At 41.1% G+C, this 20,245-nt stretch overlaps 4 protein-coding genes across 4 annotated transcripts; 3 read left to right on the top strand and 1 right to left on the bottom strand.

The window, feature by feature from the left end:
- The first annotated feature begins 299 nt into the window (after window positions 1-299).
- Window positions 300-12,936, top strand: LOC109484624. The gene is made up of 19 exons (XM_019787971.1): window positions 300-718; window positions 800-918; window positions 1,175-1,833; window positions 2,069-2,274; window positions 2,705-2,771; window positions 3,118-3,250; window positions 3,407-5,244; window positions 5,468-5,726; window positions 6,288-6,435; window positions 6,686-7,667; window positions 7,816-8,023; window positions 8,418-8,601; window positions 9,088-9,274; window positions 9,951-10,036; window positions 10,406-10,560; window positions 10,958-11,159; window positions 11,541-11,660; window positions 12,029-12,209; window positions 12,732-12,936. Exons 2-19 carry the CDS (start codon window positions 863-865, stop codon window positions 12,872-12,874), a joined length of 5,814 nt encoding a protein of 1,937 aa, XP_019643530.1. The 5' UTR covers window positions 300-718; window positions 800-862; the 3' UTR covers window positions 12,875-12,936.
- Window positions 12,937-13,741: 805 nt separating this feature from the next.
- Window positions 13,742-17,417, top strand: LOC109484676 (crystallin J1C-like). The gene is made up of 8 exons (XM_019788023.1): window positions 13,742-13,910; window positions 14,358-14,534; window positions 14,827-14,925; window positions 15,197-15,289; window positions 15,463-15,619; window positions 16,059-16,207; window positions 16,539-16,678; window positions 17,006-17,417. The coding sequence occupies exons 1-8, from the start codon at window positions 13,847-13,849 to the stop codon at window positions 17,111-17,113; spliced, it is 987 nt and encodes a 328-aa protein (XP_019643582.1). The 5' UTR covers window positions 13,742-13,846; the 3' UTR covers window positions 17,114-17,417.
- An 88-nt stretch (window positions 17,418-17,505) lies between these two features.
- LOC109484611 (tRNA-splicing endonuclease subunit Sen15-like) lies at window positions 17,506-19,307 on the bottom strand. Its single transcript, XM_019787955.1, has 4 exons — window positions 19,208-19,307; window positions 18,571-18,652; window positions 18,221-18,356; window positions 17,506-17,787 (listed from the first exon to the last, which is right to left on the bottom strand). The coding sequence occupies exons 1-4, from the start codon at window positions 19,295-19,297 to the stop codon at window positions 17,562-17,564; spliced, it is 534 nt and encodes a 177-aa protein (XP_019643514.1). The 5' UTR covers window positions 19,298-19,307; the 3' UTR covers window positions 17,506-17,561.
- Window positions 19,308-19,549: 242 nt separating this feature from the next.
- On the top strand, window positions 19,550-19,930 carry LOC109484622 (protein PET117 homolog, mitochondrial-like). The gene has a single exon (XM_019787969.1). The coding sequence runs from the start codon at window positions 19,653-19,655 to the stop codon at window positions 19,893-19,895; it is 243 nt and encodes an 80-aa protein (XP_019643528.1). The 5' UTR covers window positions 19,550-19,652; the 3' UTR covers window positions 19,896-19,930.
- Window positions 19,931-20,245: the final 315 nt, after the last annotated feature.

The following is a 20,245-nucleotide window of genomic DNA, read 5'->3' as shown; positions in this document are numbered from 1 at the left end:
TGGATATATATGCCTATAACAGTTACATGTATTACATGTATTAACAAAAAATTTTGATGAATTTTAGTACTTGTGCTCCTGTAATCAAGAGGGAGTTTTTCACACCAAAGATCAATGGCAAATTGCCTCCAGGCAACACCCCTATTGTTAAGAGAATGGTACGGGCCAATGACCGCGCGATGAACCCGGAAGTTCCTGGGAGTCCTGTCTGGCCAGAGGCATCGGAGAAGTTTATGATTCCCTGTGCCATTAAGTAGTGAAAGGTAGAATATGTTTCTGATTTCTATGATTTTTCTCATAATTAGTTCTCCCTGACGATAGTAAGTTACGTCAAGAAAGTCCTGGGTTACATGTGCCTCTGGCAGCCACTAAATAACATGTCGTGGGAAGAAAGGAGTTAAGATGCGTACTGCGTCAATACCGCAATTAAGATAACAAAGGGCATTGCTATCATGACAGAAGCTGCTGTTGTGGTGTATTTTACTCTAGCTGAGACTGTGCTGAACGCACATGGTGTTATTCTGACTTCCTACAGAATACACCATGTGTACATCACACCTTACTGCCGGAGATTGGTAGATTACATGCAAAATTTAATTACCGGAGCTGTCAGTCAAAAAATACTATTTTCTAAAGTTTATATGAGGTCACAATGGAGCCCAGGGAAACTACAAGGATGGATATTTTGTTTTGTTCGTATTTCCAACCTTTAAGTCATGTAAGTTTTGCCGTGTCAAAAGATTCAAAGTTTGAGATAATCATTTTAACTTTTTGATGTTCAAAAGTTCTATGTTCACAGAGAGAGCTCATCTACTTATAAGTTCTGTCAAGTGGAGAAAACTATAAAGTTCCAGACCTGAAGATGACTGTTGAGCCTCAAGGGCTTGGCCTTCTGAGCCAGTGTGGTGAAACATACAGGTGGGGAACTGAATTTACAGTAACTGTTATATACTAAATATACGTATACTTATTATGCTGCAGATTTCATGACAACCCAAAGCGTCTTGACTTATTGTGCTAAACCACACACAGTACACACATACAAATGCTAACAAAAATTTATCTGGCTGTTGAAATTATTAACCCCTCATAATAATTGACCTTAATTTATGCTGTGCCCATCCAATTTTCATCAATGGGTTCTTACTGTTTTGTATTGTTACTTTCACAACAGTCCCACATATGAAGACCACTACCAAGCAGGGCAAACTGCTCTGAAAGAGGGGGAGTTTGATCGAGCCGAGAACCATTTTGCCTCGGCCCTCAAACTTGTCCATCATCAGTTTTCTGACCCTCAGACAGTTTCAGCCCTCCATGCATTAGGTGACGTGTTCCTCGCACGAGTGAACAATATTCTTAGACTTCCAGCAACTAAAGGAAAGGAGGATCCAAAACTCACAGAAATCAAAGCAGCAAGTGTTGAGCAAGAGCAGGAATGCTTGGAGGATAAAGGAAAGCAAATCAGAGGTCCAAACTTCCAAGAGCTGAGTCTGCCTGACCTGGAACAGGCAGGCACATGGACAGTAAATGCTGTCGCTCTCTACAACTCTGCCATCGTACGATCAAAACAAGAGGAGGAAGTTAAGGAAATACAGACCAGCATCAGAAATATTGAAGAGCTTTTCCTTCAGTGCCTTGTAGGAGGACAGAAAGAGACACAAGATAGTCCCAGATTGAGTCTTTTTGATCCCAAGGCAAAACTGCTACAGATCAGGGAAGAATGTCAAAAGAAGCTTGACGATCTTGATGCCATCCCCTACAACATGGAGCATGAACTGGACAGGGCTGAGGCCGTCAGGGGTATCTACAAACAGGTTGCAGCTGACATCACAGGTATGATGAAGACACCTTGAAGTCACAGTTGTTACAGTAAATTAATGTTACTGGTAGAGTTGTGACATTTATATTTAAAAAATACTTCAGCTATTTTAATACATGTAACAATATTATTATAATCCAATGTACATGTACCATGTTCAAATGTTGCCAATTCACGCAAGTTTTTTGCTTCATATGACACCAGTCAATGAAACTTTAATAAAAATTTAATGAAAATGTCCATGGAAAGGTCTCATCTCGTCAATGGTGGAAGCATCAGTCCAAGACCTTGGAGAGGCTCCGTGCAGATTTGCCGTCATCGGTCTGGGGTCGCTGGCCCGGGAAGAGACCACGCCTTACTCCGACTTTGAGTTCGCCATCTTGCTGGAGGAGGGAGGAGACAGCAGGGAGAACCGCCAGTACTTCAGGAACCTCACAAGACTTCTGCACTTGAAGGTTGATATATATAAATCATATTAAAGTTTTTTGTCCACCAGCACAGGTATTCATAGAGTCAGATTCAGATTTTATTACCAATGACATAGCAGGTATAATATAAAATCAACACCTGAATTGCGTCATTGCTTACAGATCCGCCTTTAATATCCAAGTATAAAATTCATAATACATGATAAAATACAATTCTAAAACTTTTAGTAAAAGTCATATCAGGAATAAGATATAAAGGGATATCAGGTAACCTAATTACAAAATGTCAGTCTATAGATTTGTGTTTTTTGCAATAGATTTGTGTTTTTTGCAATAAATACATGTATGAAGGTAGCCTCAGCCCCTTGGCTTTGTTGAGTTCAATGTCTCTATTCAATAAGCTGTTATTCTTCAGTGGTAACATTAATATTTCAAAATTTTATTCTCATTTCTTCAGGTGATTGATCTTGGTGAAACTATCCTCCCAGCCGTTGCCATCAAATCTTTAAATGACTTTTATTCAGGTAAGACTGGGTCTGAATCATCACAGTTATACCTTTTAAAGGCCTTCTTACTATGATCTACCATCTCCCCAGTATGGTTGTCAAATTGCATCAATGGCCAGATAGTTCAACAACCTGACTCAAAGAAATGATCAAACATGTCAAATGTGATATGATTTTCATGTACCATATGGATATCCTTAATATGATGTTCTAATCATGTTATCTGTGCAATTTCTTTCACAAATCAGATACTGATGACTAGAAAATCACATTATTCTCTTCATCGTGTATTCTTTGATCTTTTTGCCCTAAAGTGAAGCGATGACACCTGAGTCATTCAGTTGAAGATAATGTTTTGTTTTAGGTGGCCCAGAAAGTGACTGGTTCTACGACACTGGACCCCGAGGCTTTGCCTTTGATGGGGCCATGCCGGGTGCTTCGAAAACACCACTCGGTCGACCAGAATTTCATGGCAAACCAGAGCTTGAGCTGATTAGGTAAGTGATGTATTTTGACATGGATGAGAAGCATATGTCATTGTTTAATCACAGTGTACAATGAAGCAGTGCAAAAGTGCAAAATCGTCATGTGCAAAATCTGCATCACTTTGAATATAAATAATGTGTAGCTCCATCACTTTTTTATATTCTCAGAACCCCACACAACATGGCAATTCTGCAGACCACAGCTTCTGCAGAAACATACGGCTTCCACATAGACGAGGTGCTGCGAACTGTGGCACATGTGGCTGGAGACAGGAAGCTGGTTGAAGAGTATGAAGTGTTAGTACAGCAAACTCTGCACACCGAGAATCCTTCAGCGCACCACAAACCGGCTTCAGAGATCAGTTCAAAGGAAGAAGAATCTGCAAGTGTAGGATCCCAAACTTCTGATGCACATCTAGAGGGTCAGACGTTAGGTTGTGAAAGAGCCATGGCCTTTTTAAAGGAGATTCTCCAGTCTTTCAAGACTACCCTAAAAGAGGATGAGGACGGAAAACTTTTCCAGGTGAAGAAGGAAATCTACCGTCTCCTCAGTATGGTTGTCAGTGGCCTGGGACTTTTCTATGCTCTGGAGGCAAACACAGCCTGGGACATCATTGAGGAAATGGCTGACAAGGGTCTCCTCTCCAAGGTGGCATCACAGAACCTTAAGGTGGCAGTCAGTATTGCAACAGAACTACGACTCCACACTTATCTCTCCAATGACAGCCAGAGCGACGACATCACTCCCATGAAACGGATAGACCATGGAACAGACGAGGTGGCAACTGAAGATACCTGTAGTCGAGTTGTCCGTGAACTCACCGATGTTTTGCCCAAAAGCACTCTTGTACGCTTCTACCAGACCGTGCTCCCCCTCGAAGAAATGATGTCTGCTATGTTGAAGAAAAGTGCAGGTGAGGATAAGGAAACGGCAGCAGGAAGCTTGACAGAGGGAACTTGTTTGCTGGACACCAGTGCTAGGACTAAGTCTCTCATCCTTCTGCGTCTATCACAGTACCAGGAAGCTATTTCCCTGCTTGAGAGAGAGATTAAACAGCCGGAAACAGCCCAGCCATCTCTGGGCATGACACATCATCTGGGGGTCTGTCATTACAACCTCGGCAACGCCTATGGAGGTGACGGGGATCAGCACAAAGCTATGGAACATTACCAGGAAGCTCTAGAACTGTGGAGGAAGGATGCCCAATCTGAAGGTGCCAATGAACACATAGCCATGGCTCTGCATGCCCTTGGACACATTAACCACATGTTCGACAAGTTTGATCAGGCACTTGAAGCTTATGGGGAAGCCCTCGAGTTAAGAAAACAGCTTTTTGGAAAAGATGGTTCAGGTAGAGAATTCATTTCGCACACTCTGCATGGCATGGCTTCGGTACACAAGGATGTAGGTGACTACGATATGGCACTGGAGCTGGAAAAGCAGGCACTAGAATCAGCCCAGGAAATGCATGGCTTGCACAGAGCTCATTCTGAAACTGCAACATACATGTCTGGCTTGGGAAGCATCCACCTCGAGATGGCAAACTTTAAAGAGGCCAGAAAATGTTTTCAAGAGGCTTTGAGAATGTTCAAATCTGTTGTGGGGGAGAATGTGGCTCACCCCCAGATTGCTGCACAGCTGACTGCCCTTGCAAACCTAGAGAAGCAGTCTCGATGGTCAAATCTCGACTGTCTCTCCAAATACTACCAGGCGCTTCAGATATTCCACATTCTCTATGGTACAGAGGGAAAGACGTATGAGATTGCTGGTACTCTAGACAGTATTGCCAACTGTTTGGATGACCTTGGTCACTTACAGGATGCAGAGAAATATCACCGGGACTCACTAGACATGTTCCTGCACATCTATGGAAGAAGTGCCGAGAACACAAGAGTAGCAGGGGCATACAACAACCTGGGCAGCTCCCTTCTGGAAGCAGGAAGAAATGAGGAGGGACTGGAGATGATGGAAAAGGCACTGCAGATGAGACAAGCTGTTTTTCAAGGCAAGGGCTTTCTCAAGTATACATTGTAATGATGCTTTAACAACTTTTTACTTAGAATTAGATGGTTGAATAAATTTTAAAAAAGGCAACATTGAATTCAATACTCAGGTATCCAACTATTTTTTTTCATTTCCAGAAATTTTGACAGCGTGGTAAAATGGTATTTATGTTTTTCATCTTTAACTTTTTTTCTAACTTTATTTTGTGTGTCTATACGATACAGGAAGAGAAGCCCCTGAGTTGGTCAGCTCCATTTCCAACCTTGGATATGCTCACTGGAAGCTGGGCAATACTGACAAGGCCACTCAGTACACAGAAGAAGCCATCGCCATGGCAACAGACCTTCACAAGGCCAGGAAACTGCACCCAAGCATCATTGTGCCGATGCAGACACTTGGGGTGGTCTACATGGACAGGAAAGAGTGGGTCCCAGCAAGGGAGCTGTTTGAGAAAGTCCTGGAAATGGAACAAACCCTATACAGGTGAGATGCATTTGTAGATGTAATGTCATATACTGGAACAGTAATATCAGTGTAGATGTTCTTCAGCACCAGGGACAGTGCCAATAGTGCCCTGTGTGAAGTGTGAATGTCATTCAGCACCAGGGACAGGGATGGTAGTGTCTGTGTGAATGTCATTCAGCACCAGGGACAGGGATGGTAGTGTTAGTGTGAATGTCATTCAGCACCAGGGACAGGGATGGTAGTGTCTGTGTGAATGTCATTCAGCACCAGGGACAGGGATGGCAGTGTCAGTGTGAATGTCATTCAGCACCAGGGACAGGGATAGCAGTGTTAGTGTGAATGTCATTCAGCACCAGGGACAGGGATGGTAGTGTCTGTGTGAATGTCATTCAGCACCAGGGACAGGGATAGTAGTGTTAGTGTGAATGTCATTCAGCACCAGGGACAGGGATGGTAGTGTCTGTGTGAATGTCATTCAGCACCAGGGACAGGGATGGTAGTGTCAGTGTGAATGTCATTCAGCACCAGGGACAGGGATAGCAGTGTTAGTGTGCAACTCACTTCTTTACTACCCTCCAGTGGCCCTAATCCTTTAATGGCCATGACACTGGCTAATCTGGGATCAGTCCATGGTGAGATGCTGGACCACAATACAGCCCTGCAGTACCTGCAACGTGCAGAGAAGATCTCAGAAGATGTGTTTGGGGAGGGCACACCACATCCACAGGTGTGACATGATTATTTCAAATCTTAAAGTCTTCATCCTAATTTAAAACTTTACCTTACATTTACTTGAAGAAATTGTTAAGTAACAAATTGTATTACATACAATGTACTTGCAATGCACACATTGAATTTTGTGATTCAGAATTGAAAGCAGCTCATTTTATTGTTCAGGGGCAAATTCTGGTGACTTCATTCTGGTGAACTGTACACACACAAAAGGTTATTAAAGGAGACCCGACTTTCCCTTGCAGGTAGCCCTAATTTGGAACAACATGGGGATGACCTACAAGGACATGGGAAACATCCCAAAGGCTTTGGAATATCTCACACGCTCACTTCAAATGAGGGTGGCTATCTACGGAGATGACAACCCCCATCCTGACATCGGGGCATCCCTGGGTAACATGGGTATCCTAATGGCAAAGCTTGGGAACATAGACATGGCTGCCACGTGTTTTGAGAAGGCCTTGAAGAAGTTCCGTGGTAGCTATGGCAACAGGAATCATCCATCCATTGCAGGTACTCTTGACAACCTGGGGATCATTTTCTATGAGAAAGGAGACTACCACGAAAGTCTGAAGCATCACAGGGAGGCACTTGAGATGAAACAGGAACTGTATGCAGGAAAGCCAAATGTTTCCATAGCTCTGACTATAAACAACCTGGCAAATACATACAAGGCTCTCGGAGAGCATGACACAGCCCTAGGCCTGTTCCAGCAGTCTTTGGACATCTACGATGGTGTGCACGGAAAAGGAACACTGCATCCTGACATTGCACACGGTTTGGTCGGCATCGGAAATCAGTACGTAAACCTGAAGAGATGCCAGGACGGTATCGAACTGCTGCAAAAGGCACTGGCTATGTTAGAGGCATTCTACGGTGCAGGCACCCCCCACCCGGATATAGCCACTTGTGTCAACAATATTGCTTTTGCACATGACGAGCTAAAAGAGTATGACTCTGCCGTACAATGTTACCAAAGAGCTTTGGAAGTTTGGAGACAACTGTTTGGGAATGAACACCCCAACGTGGCCATGGCTTTGAATAATCTCGCCTCAGCGTACAGTAAGTCAGGAGACACCACACGTGCCACGGTGCATTTTGAAGAAGCTGTAAAGATCTATCAGATGTCTCCATGTAACCCTCAAGCACACCAGGCTTTCTTCAACCTGGCAAAAGTCTGTCTTCATCAAGGGAATAAGATGAAAGCCTTGGCAAACTATGTTCAAGGTAAGATGACTCTTTGTACATGTACACATTTTTAAATGTGTACATTTTTAAATACTTAAAAGTATATCATCAGGTTTTAGAAGTCAAAAAGCTTTGACGATGAATGCACCCTGCATTTCTTCACTAACGTTAATTTTTTTATCTGTAGGCATAAATGCCCTGCAGTTACTACCAGGTCCTGTGTCCCTGCGCCCAGAACAGGTCACTGGACTGGATTCTGCCGCACAGATTTTGTTTGATGGGAAAAGTTACAAGGATGCTGCAGAGTACTGGGAAAAAGCCCTGGCTGCATATTCACAGATGAGACAAGCTCCAATTAATGTGGATGTAGGGAAGATGCAGTTCAACTTAGCCAGGTGAGTAATTTTATAGAACATTACGGGAACCCAAATTATTCAAAAACATTCTTATGGCTTCCATTTAACTGCTTCTTTACTGGCTCAGTTTTCTTTTATAAGGGCACCAATGTACATTTAGTTTTATATTAAGGAGACACATACCTGTTGACTGATAAGAGTTTTACCTGTTTATGTCACAGTTATATATAGTCATGCCCTTGGTCTGATTTTAAAAGAACTGTGACTGATAATGATTGTTTGTTTTTTTTGAGTGACAGACTGAATGAAGAGTCTAAACGGGAACCATGCAGCTCCAGATGTCTTACTAAGGAATGACTGTGATACAAACGATGTTGGTCACTCAATGAATGATTCCACGCTACTCATATTGACTCTAGCATTGTTTCCCCAGGTGCTACAGTGAGCTTGGGGATGTTGAAAAGGAGCGTTCCCTCCATGAACAGGCCCTACAGACGCTGCTACAGCAGCATGGGGAGAGCAGTCCTAACATACATGTGGGCCTGTCCCTGTTACATACAGCCAAAGAACTACAGACAGCTGGGGACCACCAGTTAGCTCTTCTGTACCTTCAACAGGTAACTAACTCCATGTTTTATTTATTTAACTTGATTACAAATTTGTTACATTTTTAAACATCCTTGACCAGGTTAAATTTTATGGAAGAAAATGTTGAGGAAGATATTCAAGACATGGAGATTGTTGTGTTTACCAAAGGAAAACATATAATTGTTTTTGCTCAGAGTCTGTTTCTTCTCCATACAAATAAGGTCAATGACCTGAACCAGATGTCTGTCACCGTGTTAACTAGTGTTGCCCCCGGTTGCAATTTTATAGCAGGAGGGATTTAGACCAGTCTGACCATATTTTATATGTTTGAGTAAGAATTAACAGAGCATACCATATGCAAACTTTTAAGGTAAACATTATGCATTGGCTTTGCTGTGAATGGTACCTTTCTAGTTGCTTAATGAGTTCAACATACAGTGCATAAAATTCTGTAAAGCGAGAGATAATCTGTAGTGAAAGACATTTTTATGATCAAACATCTCCACCCATCACAGGCAGCAGAAATTTTCCAAGTGCTGTCAGAGTCGTCCCCCGAGTCTAAGACATTTCTGGCTGCCACGTACAAGAGTATGAGTGACACATATCAGTCCATGGGAGACCAGGGGAGCACAGTGAAGTACCTGTCAGAGATGATGAGAACACTCCAGTCTACCAACCAGGAGGTAGATGACTCTGTCTTTGGTAGGTGGTTCTGATAACATTTATTCCCCAATGTTTTCTATGGTACAATGTAATTTTTTATACATTCCAACATGTAATCACAAGACATGGTGATGGCACACTTAAGTTTTTTCAACTTATATTGATGCCACCACCAACATGAGACAATACAATACTCACCTGAGTGAAGTAAGGAAAGTCGTGTAAAGTCTTAGAGCCTTTCCCAAGGGCACAAGTTCGGTGGCATTTTAGGACTTGAACTTAGGACCTCTTGGTTCCGAGTCGAGCACTCTGCCGCTACGTCACACTACCCCAGCAATGCAATTGCTTACTAGGTTCTTTTACTTGTTTGTCTTGTTTCAGTTTCAGTTTCAGTTTTATTCAGATCCACAATTAGCCTCATAAGAGGCTATTCTTCCTGTGGTCTACACATTCATATTTACATACATATATTACAAACGTACAAAAACATTACAAAATTAACAGTACATGACAAACTTTACACAAGTCACAATTTACAATCCAGTACTTTGCTAGTTGCCTAATATAGTATGTTATTCCACGTGTGTGACATCCTGTACATAAAGCGCTTTTTCTGAGAGTTTGATTTTGGTTTGGTTGTACTGCGAAACCACAGCTTGCTTCCTCACCAGTTGCTCTAAACTTCATATTAAAACTAGAATTTTCCTTCCCAAAGATGGCCTGTCACCAGAGACAAAAAGTTTACTGGAGAAGTTCCCAGCATTGAGACCAACTCTGAAGAAAGCAGCCACTACTGTCAAGGTAGATCAGCACTGTTGGTATCTTTAATTCCAGACAATGAAATATTTGATCCTGAAAATGATCTGATAAAGAAACAAAAAAACTCCATAAGAGATCCTTTTTTGATTACGTTTATTGCATATTTGCAACGTTATGTAATACATTATGGAATAGAAACATTATATATAAGTCACACTGATTTACAATTCAGAAAACGTTTAAGTTATATGTACCATTTTTAAGACTGTCCCACCCTTACTTTTTTACCTGTTACTTAGTTGGCATATGCAGTATTAGGTAACATGATTACGACAAAAGAACTTAATATGTTATTTTAATTGACAGCTTATTTTGTTGAAGTATTAAGAAGATAATGTTCTACTGCATTAGATGCTGGGGTCCTGGCAGAGTGCTGAAGATCTGAATGGAGCAGCCCCTCTGATGTGGAGTGACCTCCTGCTGCCCAGAAGAACCATGTCTAAACCTGAACTACAGCTGTTCAGCCACTTCTTAGCTGACATTGGAGCTGCAGAACAATTCCACAGGTTGTCATCGAGTTTGAGAAACCTTAGAGAAACTTATTGATCATTTTAAGGGATCCAACATTATGTCTTCTGTTGATGTTAGTTAAAGTTTCAGTCTTTGGTGAAAAGACATTGATATGTGCAGATGATATACATATAGCCTCATGACACATGTATCAAGCACTGTATGATAGATTCAAACAGACCATCTTCATAGAAAAAGAAGAATTTCATTCCGTTTAACTTTTTGTCCAGAGTGACTTATTGAAGACCTACAGATGGCCTAACCCTAATATTTGATGAAAGAATGCAGCTGCACGACGTCTTTATACAACTGTTACAATTTACTGCAGATGCAGAATACAGTGGATGATGATGAATATTCAGTGGCTTTTTATTAACCACATTGTTCATGTAGCCTCATCAAGTACATGGAGAAATCGTACGAGGATGTCATCAGCGCTGAAGTACCAGTCCGGTGTCTGATGATGATTGGTGGTCTGTGCACAGGTCTGGCTGACAGCAGCGCCCTCATGTGTCACCGGCTTGTAACTGCAGGGATGGTGGAGGTGTTGAGTGGGTGGCTGGAGAAATTTCGAGATCATTATCCACAAGACCGGGTACTTGTATTTTATTATTGTCAAGATTTTAAGTAATTAAGTGTCCTTGGACTACAAAGAACAATAACCAATTGCACTGCATGTGCTAGGAACTAATCAGTAAACTTTTTGTTCACTTTGTTGTTGAATTCTCACTCTCGTTTTTTTTCTGTATTTCACTGATATGTAATTATAGCGCTGCAACATAATGTTTTTTTATCATGTTTTATCATGTCTTTTTTTCAACAATGAAAGAACAAATGGACAATGGAATATAACTTCACATTTTTTGTTTCTGGATGTGAGAAATATCCAGAAACTTAATGTATTAACTTGTATTGGATGTTATAAGGACATATTAAATGGCATTGATTGTTAACTTACTGTGTATGTACTTTCCAGAACCGTTCCAGTTTGGTGACCTCTGCCATCCACACCATCCATAACTGCTGCAAGGTGCCTGATGTCAGACCTGCTCTGAAGGAACAGAACATAAACAAGCTGCTGGGTCCTTATCTTAAGGTGTGTGCCTATCTGTAATGTGATGCAATATTAACATTACATACTAGTACATGTACTAGTAGATATTTGTTTACCTTCATTTGGCTATGTATACTGTGTATATTTGATTACATGTGTAGGAGTTTTTAGATTTTCACAGATCCATGCAATATCAGTGGATTTTGGTGAGCACCTACTAAAATTTTTTATTCATGCGGATTCAAGATTTCAAATTTGTGTTATATGTTCCTAGGTTGTTTCAGAAGAATGTTTGTGTCCAATTCCAAAGTTGGTAAAAGACCTGTAATACTATGCTGCCCTAAAAATTATAAGCATGAAATTTATAATAAAAGGTTGTACGATGTAAAAATTCACATCATGTTTTGTAGGTTGGAGAGGTGAGCACCAGACTGGCAGCACTCCTGGCCACCTCCTACCTGGCCGATGATGACACTCCTGAGGCAGACAGCGACATCCTGGATCACATCATCAGCAAACTGGAGAAGGCTCTTCAGGAAGAGTCCAGGTCATCCGAGGGGTACTCAGCCATGGAGCTGGTCATGGGGATAGGTCAGGCATCATGAATGTCATTCTTCTGAGGTTACAACTAAAGCCGATGCTGCATATACTACTAGACTGTGTTGTTAATAAAATTTTATTGTAGCACTTTATCAGAAGTTGACAACAAAGATGAAAGAAAACAATTATTGTCAACAATAATCTTCAATTCAGCACCAGGGACAGGGCATCTATGAACCTTACTGAAACAGCATGTGTGTTAGGTGAATATTGTTCAGCACCAAGGACCGTGTATATATAAATGTGTATGATACAGGTAACATGTGTGCTAGGTGAAAGCTGTTCAGCACTAAGGATAGGGCATATATGAATGTGTATGACACAAGTAGCATATATGCTGGGTGAATGTTGTTCAGCACCAAGGACAGGGCATGGTGACAATGTGAAATATGAGAAAGCTTCAGTCATTTGATGAAGCCAACATCATAGCTAATATCCACATTTCTTCCATCTTTGTATCATGTACCAATGCTAGTATGTATAAATTTTTACATTTTCTCTTTCAACCAATAGGCACCCTGTGTGGGAACACAGTGAACAGAACTGCTTTCCTGGAGAGGTCAGCAGCAGCACTGGTGGAGAAACTGATGGAGGAGGGAGATGAAGAAGAGACAGAGGCAGCAGCAAACACCATCTGTACACTCCTGGCTGACTGATCGATAAAGGAGTGAATGAATGTATGAATGACCAAATGAATGAATGACCAAATGTCAAATGAATGAATGAATGACCAAATGAATGATTGACCAAATGAATGATTGACCAAATGAATGAATGAATGACCAAATGAATGAATGAATGACCAAATGAATGATTGACCAAATGAATGAATGAATGACCAAATGAATGAATGACCAAATGAATGATTGACCAAATGAATGATTGACCAAATGAATGAATGAATGACCAAATGAATGAATGAATGACCAAATGAATGAATGGAGTAATTAATATATGACTTTTGTGTCATTTTTATTCTTGCAGAGATGATATGGTTTCAGAGGTTCTATTGTATTGAATACGTCAAGATGTAGACTTTTATTGTATTAGTTGCAATTTTCTTATCTGAAGACAAAATAAATCAGTTATCTTTATCTCAATTTTTGAATGACCACTGAGCTGCAGTAACTATCACAGTGACATGAATACTAGAAAACATGACTTGATACAACAAATGTAGTCAGATGCTTTGCATAAATCTTAAAGCTCTAATTCACCTTAAAGATGTTTAAAGTATTTGCTATGAACTAAGAATTAACACAGTGCACTTATCATCAGTATAAATGCCTCAATCAGTACATAGTTACGTTTGTACTAGGTTGCAATTTTATTAAAATGCTGGGTCATTATTTGCGGTCTTGCCTGCAGTACCATCATTGTTCACTAGTCAGCGCTTCACAACAGCCGCCCCAGCAGAGTGGCCGGATTGTTGTGTAACATTAAGTGTTGTAAATTGTATAACGGGGTCACTGTGTCACAGTGTTGTGTTCCGGTCCCGGTAGTGCTATGTATGTCTTGATTAATATGGCAAGACATTAGGGACTTCAGGGTAACATAGAGCTTCACTATCAATACATAGACGTAAGCTTTATACCGAGGGGCCCTGCCGGCTTCTGTCCTGGGGCGTGATGGCCACAGTCGCCGAACGTGCTGTGGGGGCTATCGTGGGAGCCGCTGTTGCCGATGCCTCAGGTAACAAAATTACCATCATGGCAATATGAGACAAATTTGGTTTCATCGGTAAATGGTCGTTCATGAAATTTGCTGATTACACGTAAAAGAAGGCACCATATACAGTCTGCACGACCACTATGTAAATAGACACATTGCTTAGTCATTGTAATCTCCAAGTAGATGTGCGGTGTTGACTACTGGTTTTCCGGGGCTGCATTTTTGGCGACGCCTCAGGGTGAATGTGCCGTAACCACATGGCTCAGTGTGATGTTATTTACAACACATTTGAAACTCCCAGAAACGATAAATAATTTTTTCAGTCTAAAATAGAAGAAAATCAAGTGACTCCCTGCTATGATCTAATATGATCAAGCCAATTAACATTATATTCTGATGATATAAGCCTTTTTTATGAGGGCTTTAAAATGTTTTACTCAATTTCCTATCCTGTTTGAATTGAACCAGCCCAGCCTCTTCATTGGATCTACAACCTACAGAAGTTAGACTCCCTCATAGGCCGTGTGGAGACACCAGAGTTCCACCAGCCCTCAGCTAACCCGTACTACAGGATAGACACAGGGAGGAACAGCTGTTACGGGGACCAGGCGTATGTCATACTGGAGTCATTGGCAGAATGTCAGGGTGAGAGAAGATGCACTATTTCATTTACTCTGTATACATTTTACATTTACACAGACATTTTAATAAATTGTTTATACTATTCTACTTATACAAACTCAGACATGTCCAAGCAAGTGCAATGGGGAGGATATTGAATGTTTGAGTGGGCTAAGAACTGAAATTTTAACTTCAGACATCTTGCACAGTGGTACAAAGTAATGAAAAAATGGGCTAAAACTGTTGATGACAGTGTTAGATCTCAGAAGACTGAAATACAGCATAAAATTCAATGCAATTTGCAATTTTATTTCAGGTCTTGACATTGCTGATCTAAAGCAGAGGACTTATCGAATGTTTGGGCCAGGAACGGACTATGATGACACTCAGAATTCTGAATACAAGCCCCATGGAGGTAATGTGCAGGTTCTACCATAGCCTTACATGTAACCTAGAATTTGGACTCATCCAGGGCTATACTGTCAGCTCTTTGGCTCCAGGCCTAGTTCCAACACAACCAACAGGAAAGTCTGGATTTCAGGTTACCCCACATGTATGTGTGCTGCTGACAGGAATCTAAATTCCTTGTATATTGCATTTATGAACTTCAAGTCAGTTTCTATGTAGTTAGGTTGACTGAAGTGAAGAATGAAAAGTTAAGTGTATAAGTATGTTTCCCTTTTCAGGCTTGAAGAAATCCTACCCCATCCACGGTTCATGGAGACACTTCAGCATTAAAGACTTCCTTAAAAATATAGAGGCAGGGAAGGATGATACAGGTTAGGCATATTTATCATTATCATACTAGTTTCCATACTTTGGATTTTTTTATCCTCAGTGCATATACATTACTGTTAAATCAATGTATAGTCAGATCAATAATGACAGTAACAGACAAGCATCTGTGTGTACTTGTGACACATGCATTTGTAAATTTTCTTTTCTCCTCCAGGGTCTAAGAAGGATGACCAGGTTGACGGTGCCACCAAAGTTGCCCCGTTGGTTGCCCTGTATGCAGGACAGCCCTGTATGTTAGAGAAGGTTGAAGATGCTCTCAGGGTGACCCAGAACTCTGACACTGCTGTGGTGGCAGGACTCACTACTGCCAGGTATGGGAGGAAATGTAATATTAGCAGGCATGGTGTGAGAGTTTCAAGTCTGTTTCCAATTGGGTACTGAACATCATTCACACAAAAGCATAAATTGGTGAAGTAATGAGTTGTAGAAAAGTTTAGGAGAAGAAGCAGGAATTGTTTTGCAAAATAATGTAAAATATCAATGAGAATAACAAGAGTATATGAGAAGACAGTGCATTTGTAAAACTAATAACATTGAAAGTGCAAAGCAAACTGACCTTCTATCTGTGAATAGTGTCATCAGGTTGGTAAGTCATGGAGTAAAAAGACTTAACACAACCAAGTCTTTTTATTCAGTTGACCTTTCAGTGACCGTCTGTCACCTTCCTCAGGGCAATTCTTACTGGTTCACATTGCACTGCAGCACAGGTGTCCGACCTTCTAATTCTATTCCTACTTGACCTTTCCCTAGGATACTGGAACAGTTCATCCTCCATGGGAGGAAAGACAGAGTGATAGAGACAGTGATGGAGGAGATGAGGAAACCAGACCGGGAGAACCCGACTGATCTGGACCAGGCTATGGTCAGCTTCCTGCATAAAGTACTGGACAACACGGGCGGTCAGCACAGGAAGGTTGTCACCACGGTCTTCTCAAACAACTGACGTAAGGATAGAGCTCTGACCTTAAGTGTTATTTTGGTACTAGTCATTATGAGAGTACTGTGTTTTGTCAATCAAAACATATTACTAAAAATACAATCTGTTCTTTGTCTGTCATTTTTTATGCTGGTAAAAATACAATATGATACTGCTTGAAATGACAGGAATACATTCAGTTTTCGTTAAGTAAAACTTCTAAAAGGAATACACACACACAAACACATACACACACTTACACACACACACACACACACACACATACACACACATAAACATTCTCATCCCTGTAGATTTGCCTAAGTCCCTGCAGTCAGCAGTCCATGGTGTTGTGACTGGTAGGGACTATGTGTCAGCCGTCCGTGCCACTATCAGGGCAGGAGGGTGTAACGCCAGCAGGTCCTCTATCATTGGGGCGTGCTTCGGTGCACAGGTGGGCCCCTCTCATTCAGTTGTTAATGAATTGATATTTATCATAACTCATTTTGTTTGTTTGTTAATGTCTTTAGCCAGGAAATATGTATCGCCTGAGGGCATTTTTCAATATTTCCTGTGGGTTGCTCTAGGAGGGCCCATATTTTTGCAGAGACAATATCTTGAATTTCTTTCATCCATTGTACTTGATCATTTATGGCTCCTGCTTATGTATAACAGATAAATACTTAATTATCAGTTGATGATTTCAAAAGGGAAAACTGTGCAAAAATGGTATCCACTGTGTAATATCCATATTGATATTTCATTTTTCCTCTTTTGAAAGGTGGGCGTTGAAGGCATCCCTGCTGACTGGAAAGCTAAAACGTTTCGTTATCAACAAGTGTTGGAGCTGGCTAATCGTGTTGTTAGCTGCAGATCTTGTATGTTGTAAACAAATGAAGCAGGTTGAGAACACAGTGTGTGTCCATCCTGTGGCCTACTGTCTGTGCATGATGATAGTATCTGGCTAAAATCACTGCAACTGTGAAGACCAGAAACTGGAGAAAAGACAGACAGTAGTTGCAGTGGCAAATACTCTCTTTTAATCATTTTAGAAAATGTGTGAATAATGAAAAGGAGTAATTTGACAACAACATTGAAGATATTTATGATGATTACAAGGAAAGTATTTTAGGTGCCATAAGAAATAACTAGCCAGGTAGGAGTAGTCACAATAATTTATTACCTCCCAAAAAATGTGCCACTGTTAGTCAAAGCTCGTCAAATCACATTGTACTAGTATTAAAAAAACTTACTGTAGATATTGCACACACCACATCTCAGTCTTTCATACAGAAATGCATTGAGAAATGAAGTTGAATTAATTCTTAAGATTAATGTTAAGTTCTTTGTCCCTTTCTTTTCTTCCATTGTCTCTTCTTTGCTTTTTTCTCTGCAACAATTTCTGGAGGGTCCGGGGGAACAAATCCATCTGTAATTCTGTAGAATGTGATTGTGGAGTCTGTGTCACATATGGCAAGAGTTACTGTCCTTGTCATTAAGTCTGGTTCCTCCAGCTTCAGTTCATCCTGTGGACGTGGGACATGGGTCAGGAAGTCTCGTAACCTGGAGGGAAATAAATAGTCACAAGACTCAAGATTTTGGTTGTTGTGGTTGAGGTACTGTGATGTATCTATGGGGTACACATTTGGCAGTTTAACATTTATAGCTTAGATATATTTTTGGTGCATTACACCTTAACAGTGCCATATTTATAATTGTGTAGATGACAGAATTCACTGTTGTTATGTTACATGTATGTGTCCCTTGGCAGAAACCAGTCTGATCATGAGAGAGTGGTGATAGTTGAAAATTTGAACTACATTTTAGGACATAACATAGAGGTATAGAAAAGAGGAAATACTGGTGACTCATGGATTAAATGAAATACAATATGTAAAATATCATGTAGTACTGTGGCAACTAGCATCCAATTGTTTTTGATTGGTACCACTTCACATGACAGAGAGACTGTAACATCATCTATATAAATTCATACCTCTGTGGACTGAGATCTGTTTGTTTCCCGAGTGGCACCAACACCTGCATGTCCTCAGCCTGTGTCGGGCGGCCGTACAGGGTCACCAACTGTAGGGCTGGACAGGGCTGGATGTCCAGTTCTGACCACTGCTTGGCTGAAAAAAAGCAAAAATCGTCCTCTAGCTATAGCCTTGAACCTGAATGGTGCAGAATTACTGCAAATCTATAGAATTCGTTATACATTTAATTTAGCACATTGAGCATATATGGCCTGTGAAGATATGTATGTTACAATTACTTTAATCAAGGAGCTTCAACAACGTGATAGAATGTCCTAATTTGCTTTGATAAAAGATTTGGATACAATACCTTCTGAGAGGTACAGGTACACCAGCATGGCGACCTGAACTTGTTCCTGGTTGTTAAACCCATAAGCCACCATTTCCTTGTACTGCAAAACAAAAGAAATTGATTATGATACGTTGGCTAAGTGATACCATCTCCAGGAAGGCTGTATGCGATCCGCCTATAGCTAATTACCGGAATACACAGGTTACCTGTCAAATACTAGTATGGCCCGCTGCTAAAATCACATGTTCTTGACGTCACGTGTCAGAAGTAGCCGGGTCCAATTTCCATGAAAATGGTCAGGATGCTTGAAGGAGTCAAGCAAAGATTCGGGTAAGTCCCAATTTCGTTTCGGTGTTATAACATGAAGTACAGCCATTATTTCACAACGACGTTAACCAGCACAGATTGATTTCAATGCTAAGATCCTCGTCATTGTTGTGCATAGTGTGCAAATTAAATTTTATAGTTGACAGACATGTAACGGCGCTTGAACCTCACTGCTATATACGTGCATGCGGCTACATGTTTTGCCCACCTCCCACCCCACATCATGCAAACCACTGTCGCATAGTACTAGCTAGCATGGAAGTCATGCTTGCTGTGTTAACTGGCGATTCCGGTCTGTATTTGCTGACTGTTATTTCGCGCTATTTACCTTCGGGTGCTCCAGTAACGACGTCAGTTCGTCTGCACGCGGTTTATTTTCTTCGCTCGACGCCATCTTGCACCTTTTGGAGGACACCATTACTTTGGTAGGGGTACTTATTGTCAGTAACTCTTCATAATGAAACTTTTTCTCTATAATAATCTTGTTTAATGTTCACAGTTTTTAGATATAAATAATTTTAACTGTGCAGGACTTGCTAATCAGTTTATTGCATTCAGTAAGAACATATAAGTAAAATTTCGCTTGAGCTTCCCTGCGAATTAGAGTGGGTTCGTCTATGATGTAAGAGGTCAAAGGTAACTAGGGACGCGCCGATCATCGATCATCGAAGGACAAGATTGCACAACACGTGGAAACCTACAAAACGGCGATTTTTCTCGACTATTGCGTCACCCAAACAGTTCCCAGGAGGACGAGACGTCGAAGGACCAAGATGTCGCTTCCTGCTAAGTTATTTTTCGGCGGCTGCGTGGTCACAAGTCTGGGAATCATCGGGTACATTCACTACAGCCAGGTGCGGGACCGGGAACGCATGAGACAGGGCCCGGTCAGGGACATGGAGAGGGAGGCCAGGCGGAGACACAATATCCGTCTGCAGGTGGAACAGATAGAACTCACCAAGAAATATGAGGAGGAACGGGACAGACAGACGGCTGGGGAGGAGGCGGGAAGATAGCGGCAGTTCCATGCCCGGTTGGGTCAGGCTTGTCACTCATGCGTAACCACGTAAACAAATTTAAGAGAAGTAAATAATGTAGTGTTGACGCTGTTGACACAGTTACCATATATACAATTGTTTTACATCACTGCTTGCTCTTTTGAATATGACAGACTTTTATCCAGATACTGAAATTTGTACATTAATAGTATAGGGTCTATCGACTATATTTTTGGGATAGTTCAGTGTAACGTTATATGATTATCCACAAAAGAGGAACCATGCATTATACCTTAGTATAACGTACTGGCTAGGGTACCAGTGAAATACTACAAAGTGTTCCCGATAACATCGAAGGTAGTATGTGA

The sequence above is a fragment of the Branchiostoma belcheri genome, unplaced genomic scaffold (genome assembly GCF_001625305.1).
Source record: "Branchiostoma belcheri isolate BF01 breed outbred unplaced genomic scaffold, Haploidv18h27 scaffold7, whole genome shotgun sequence".
Classification (NCBI taxonomy): Eukaryota; Metazoa; Chordata; class Leptocardii; order Amphioxiformes; family Branchiostomatidae; genus Branchiostoma; species Branchiostoma belcheri.
This window is presented reverse-complemented; position numbering and strand designations above follow the sequence as displayed.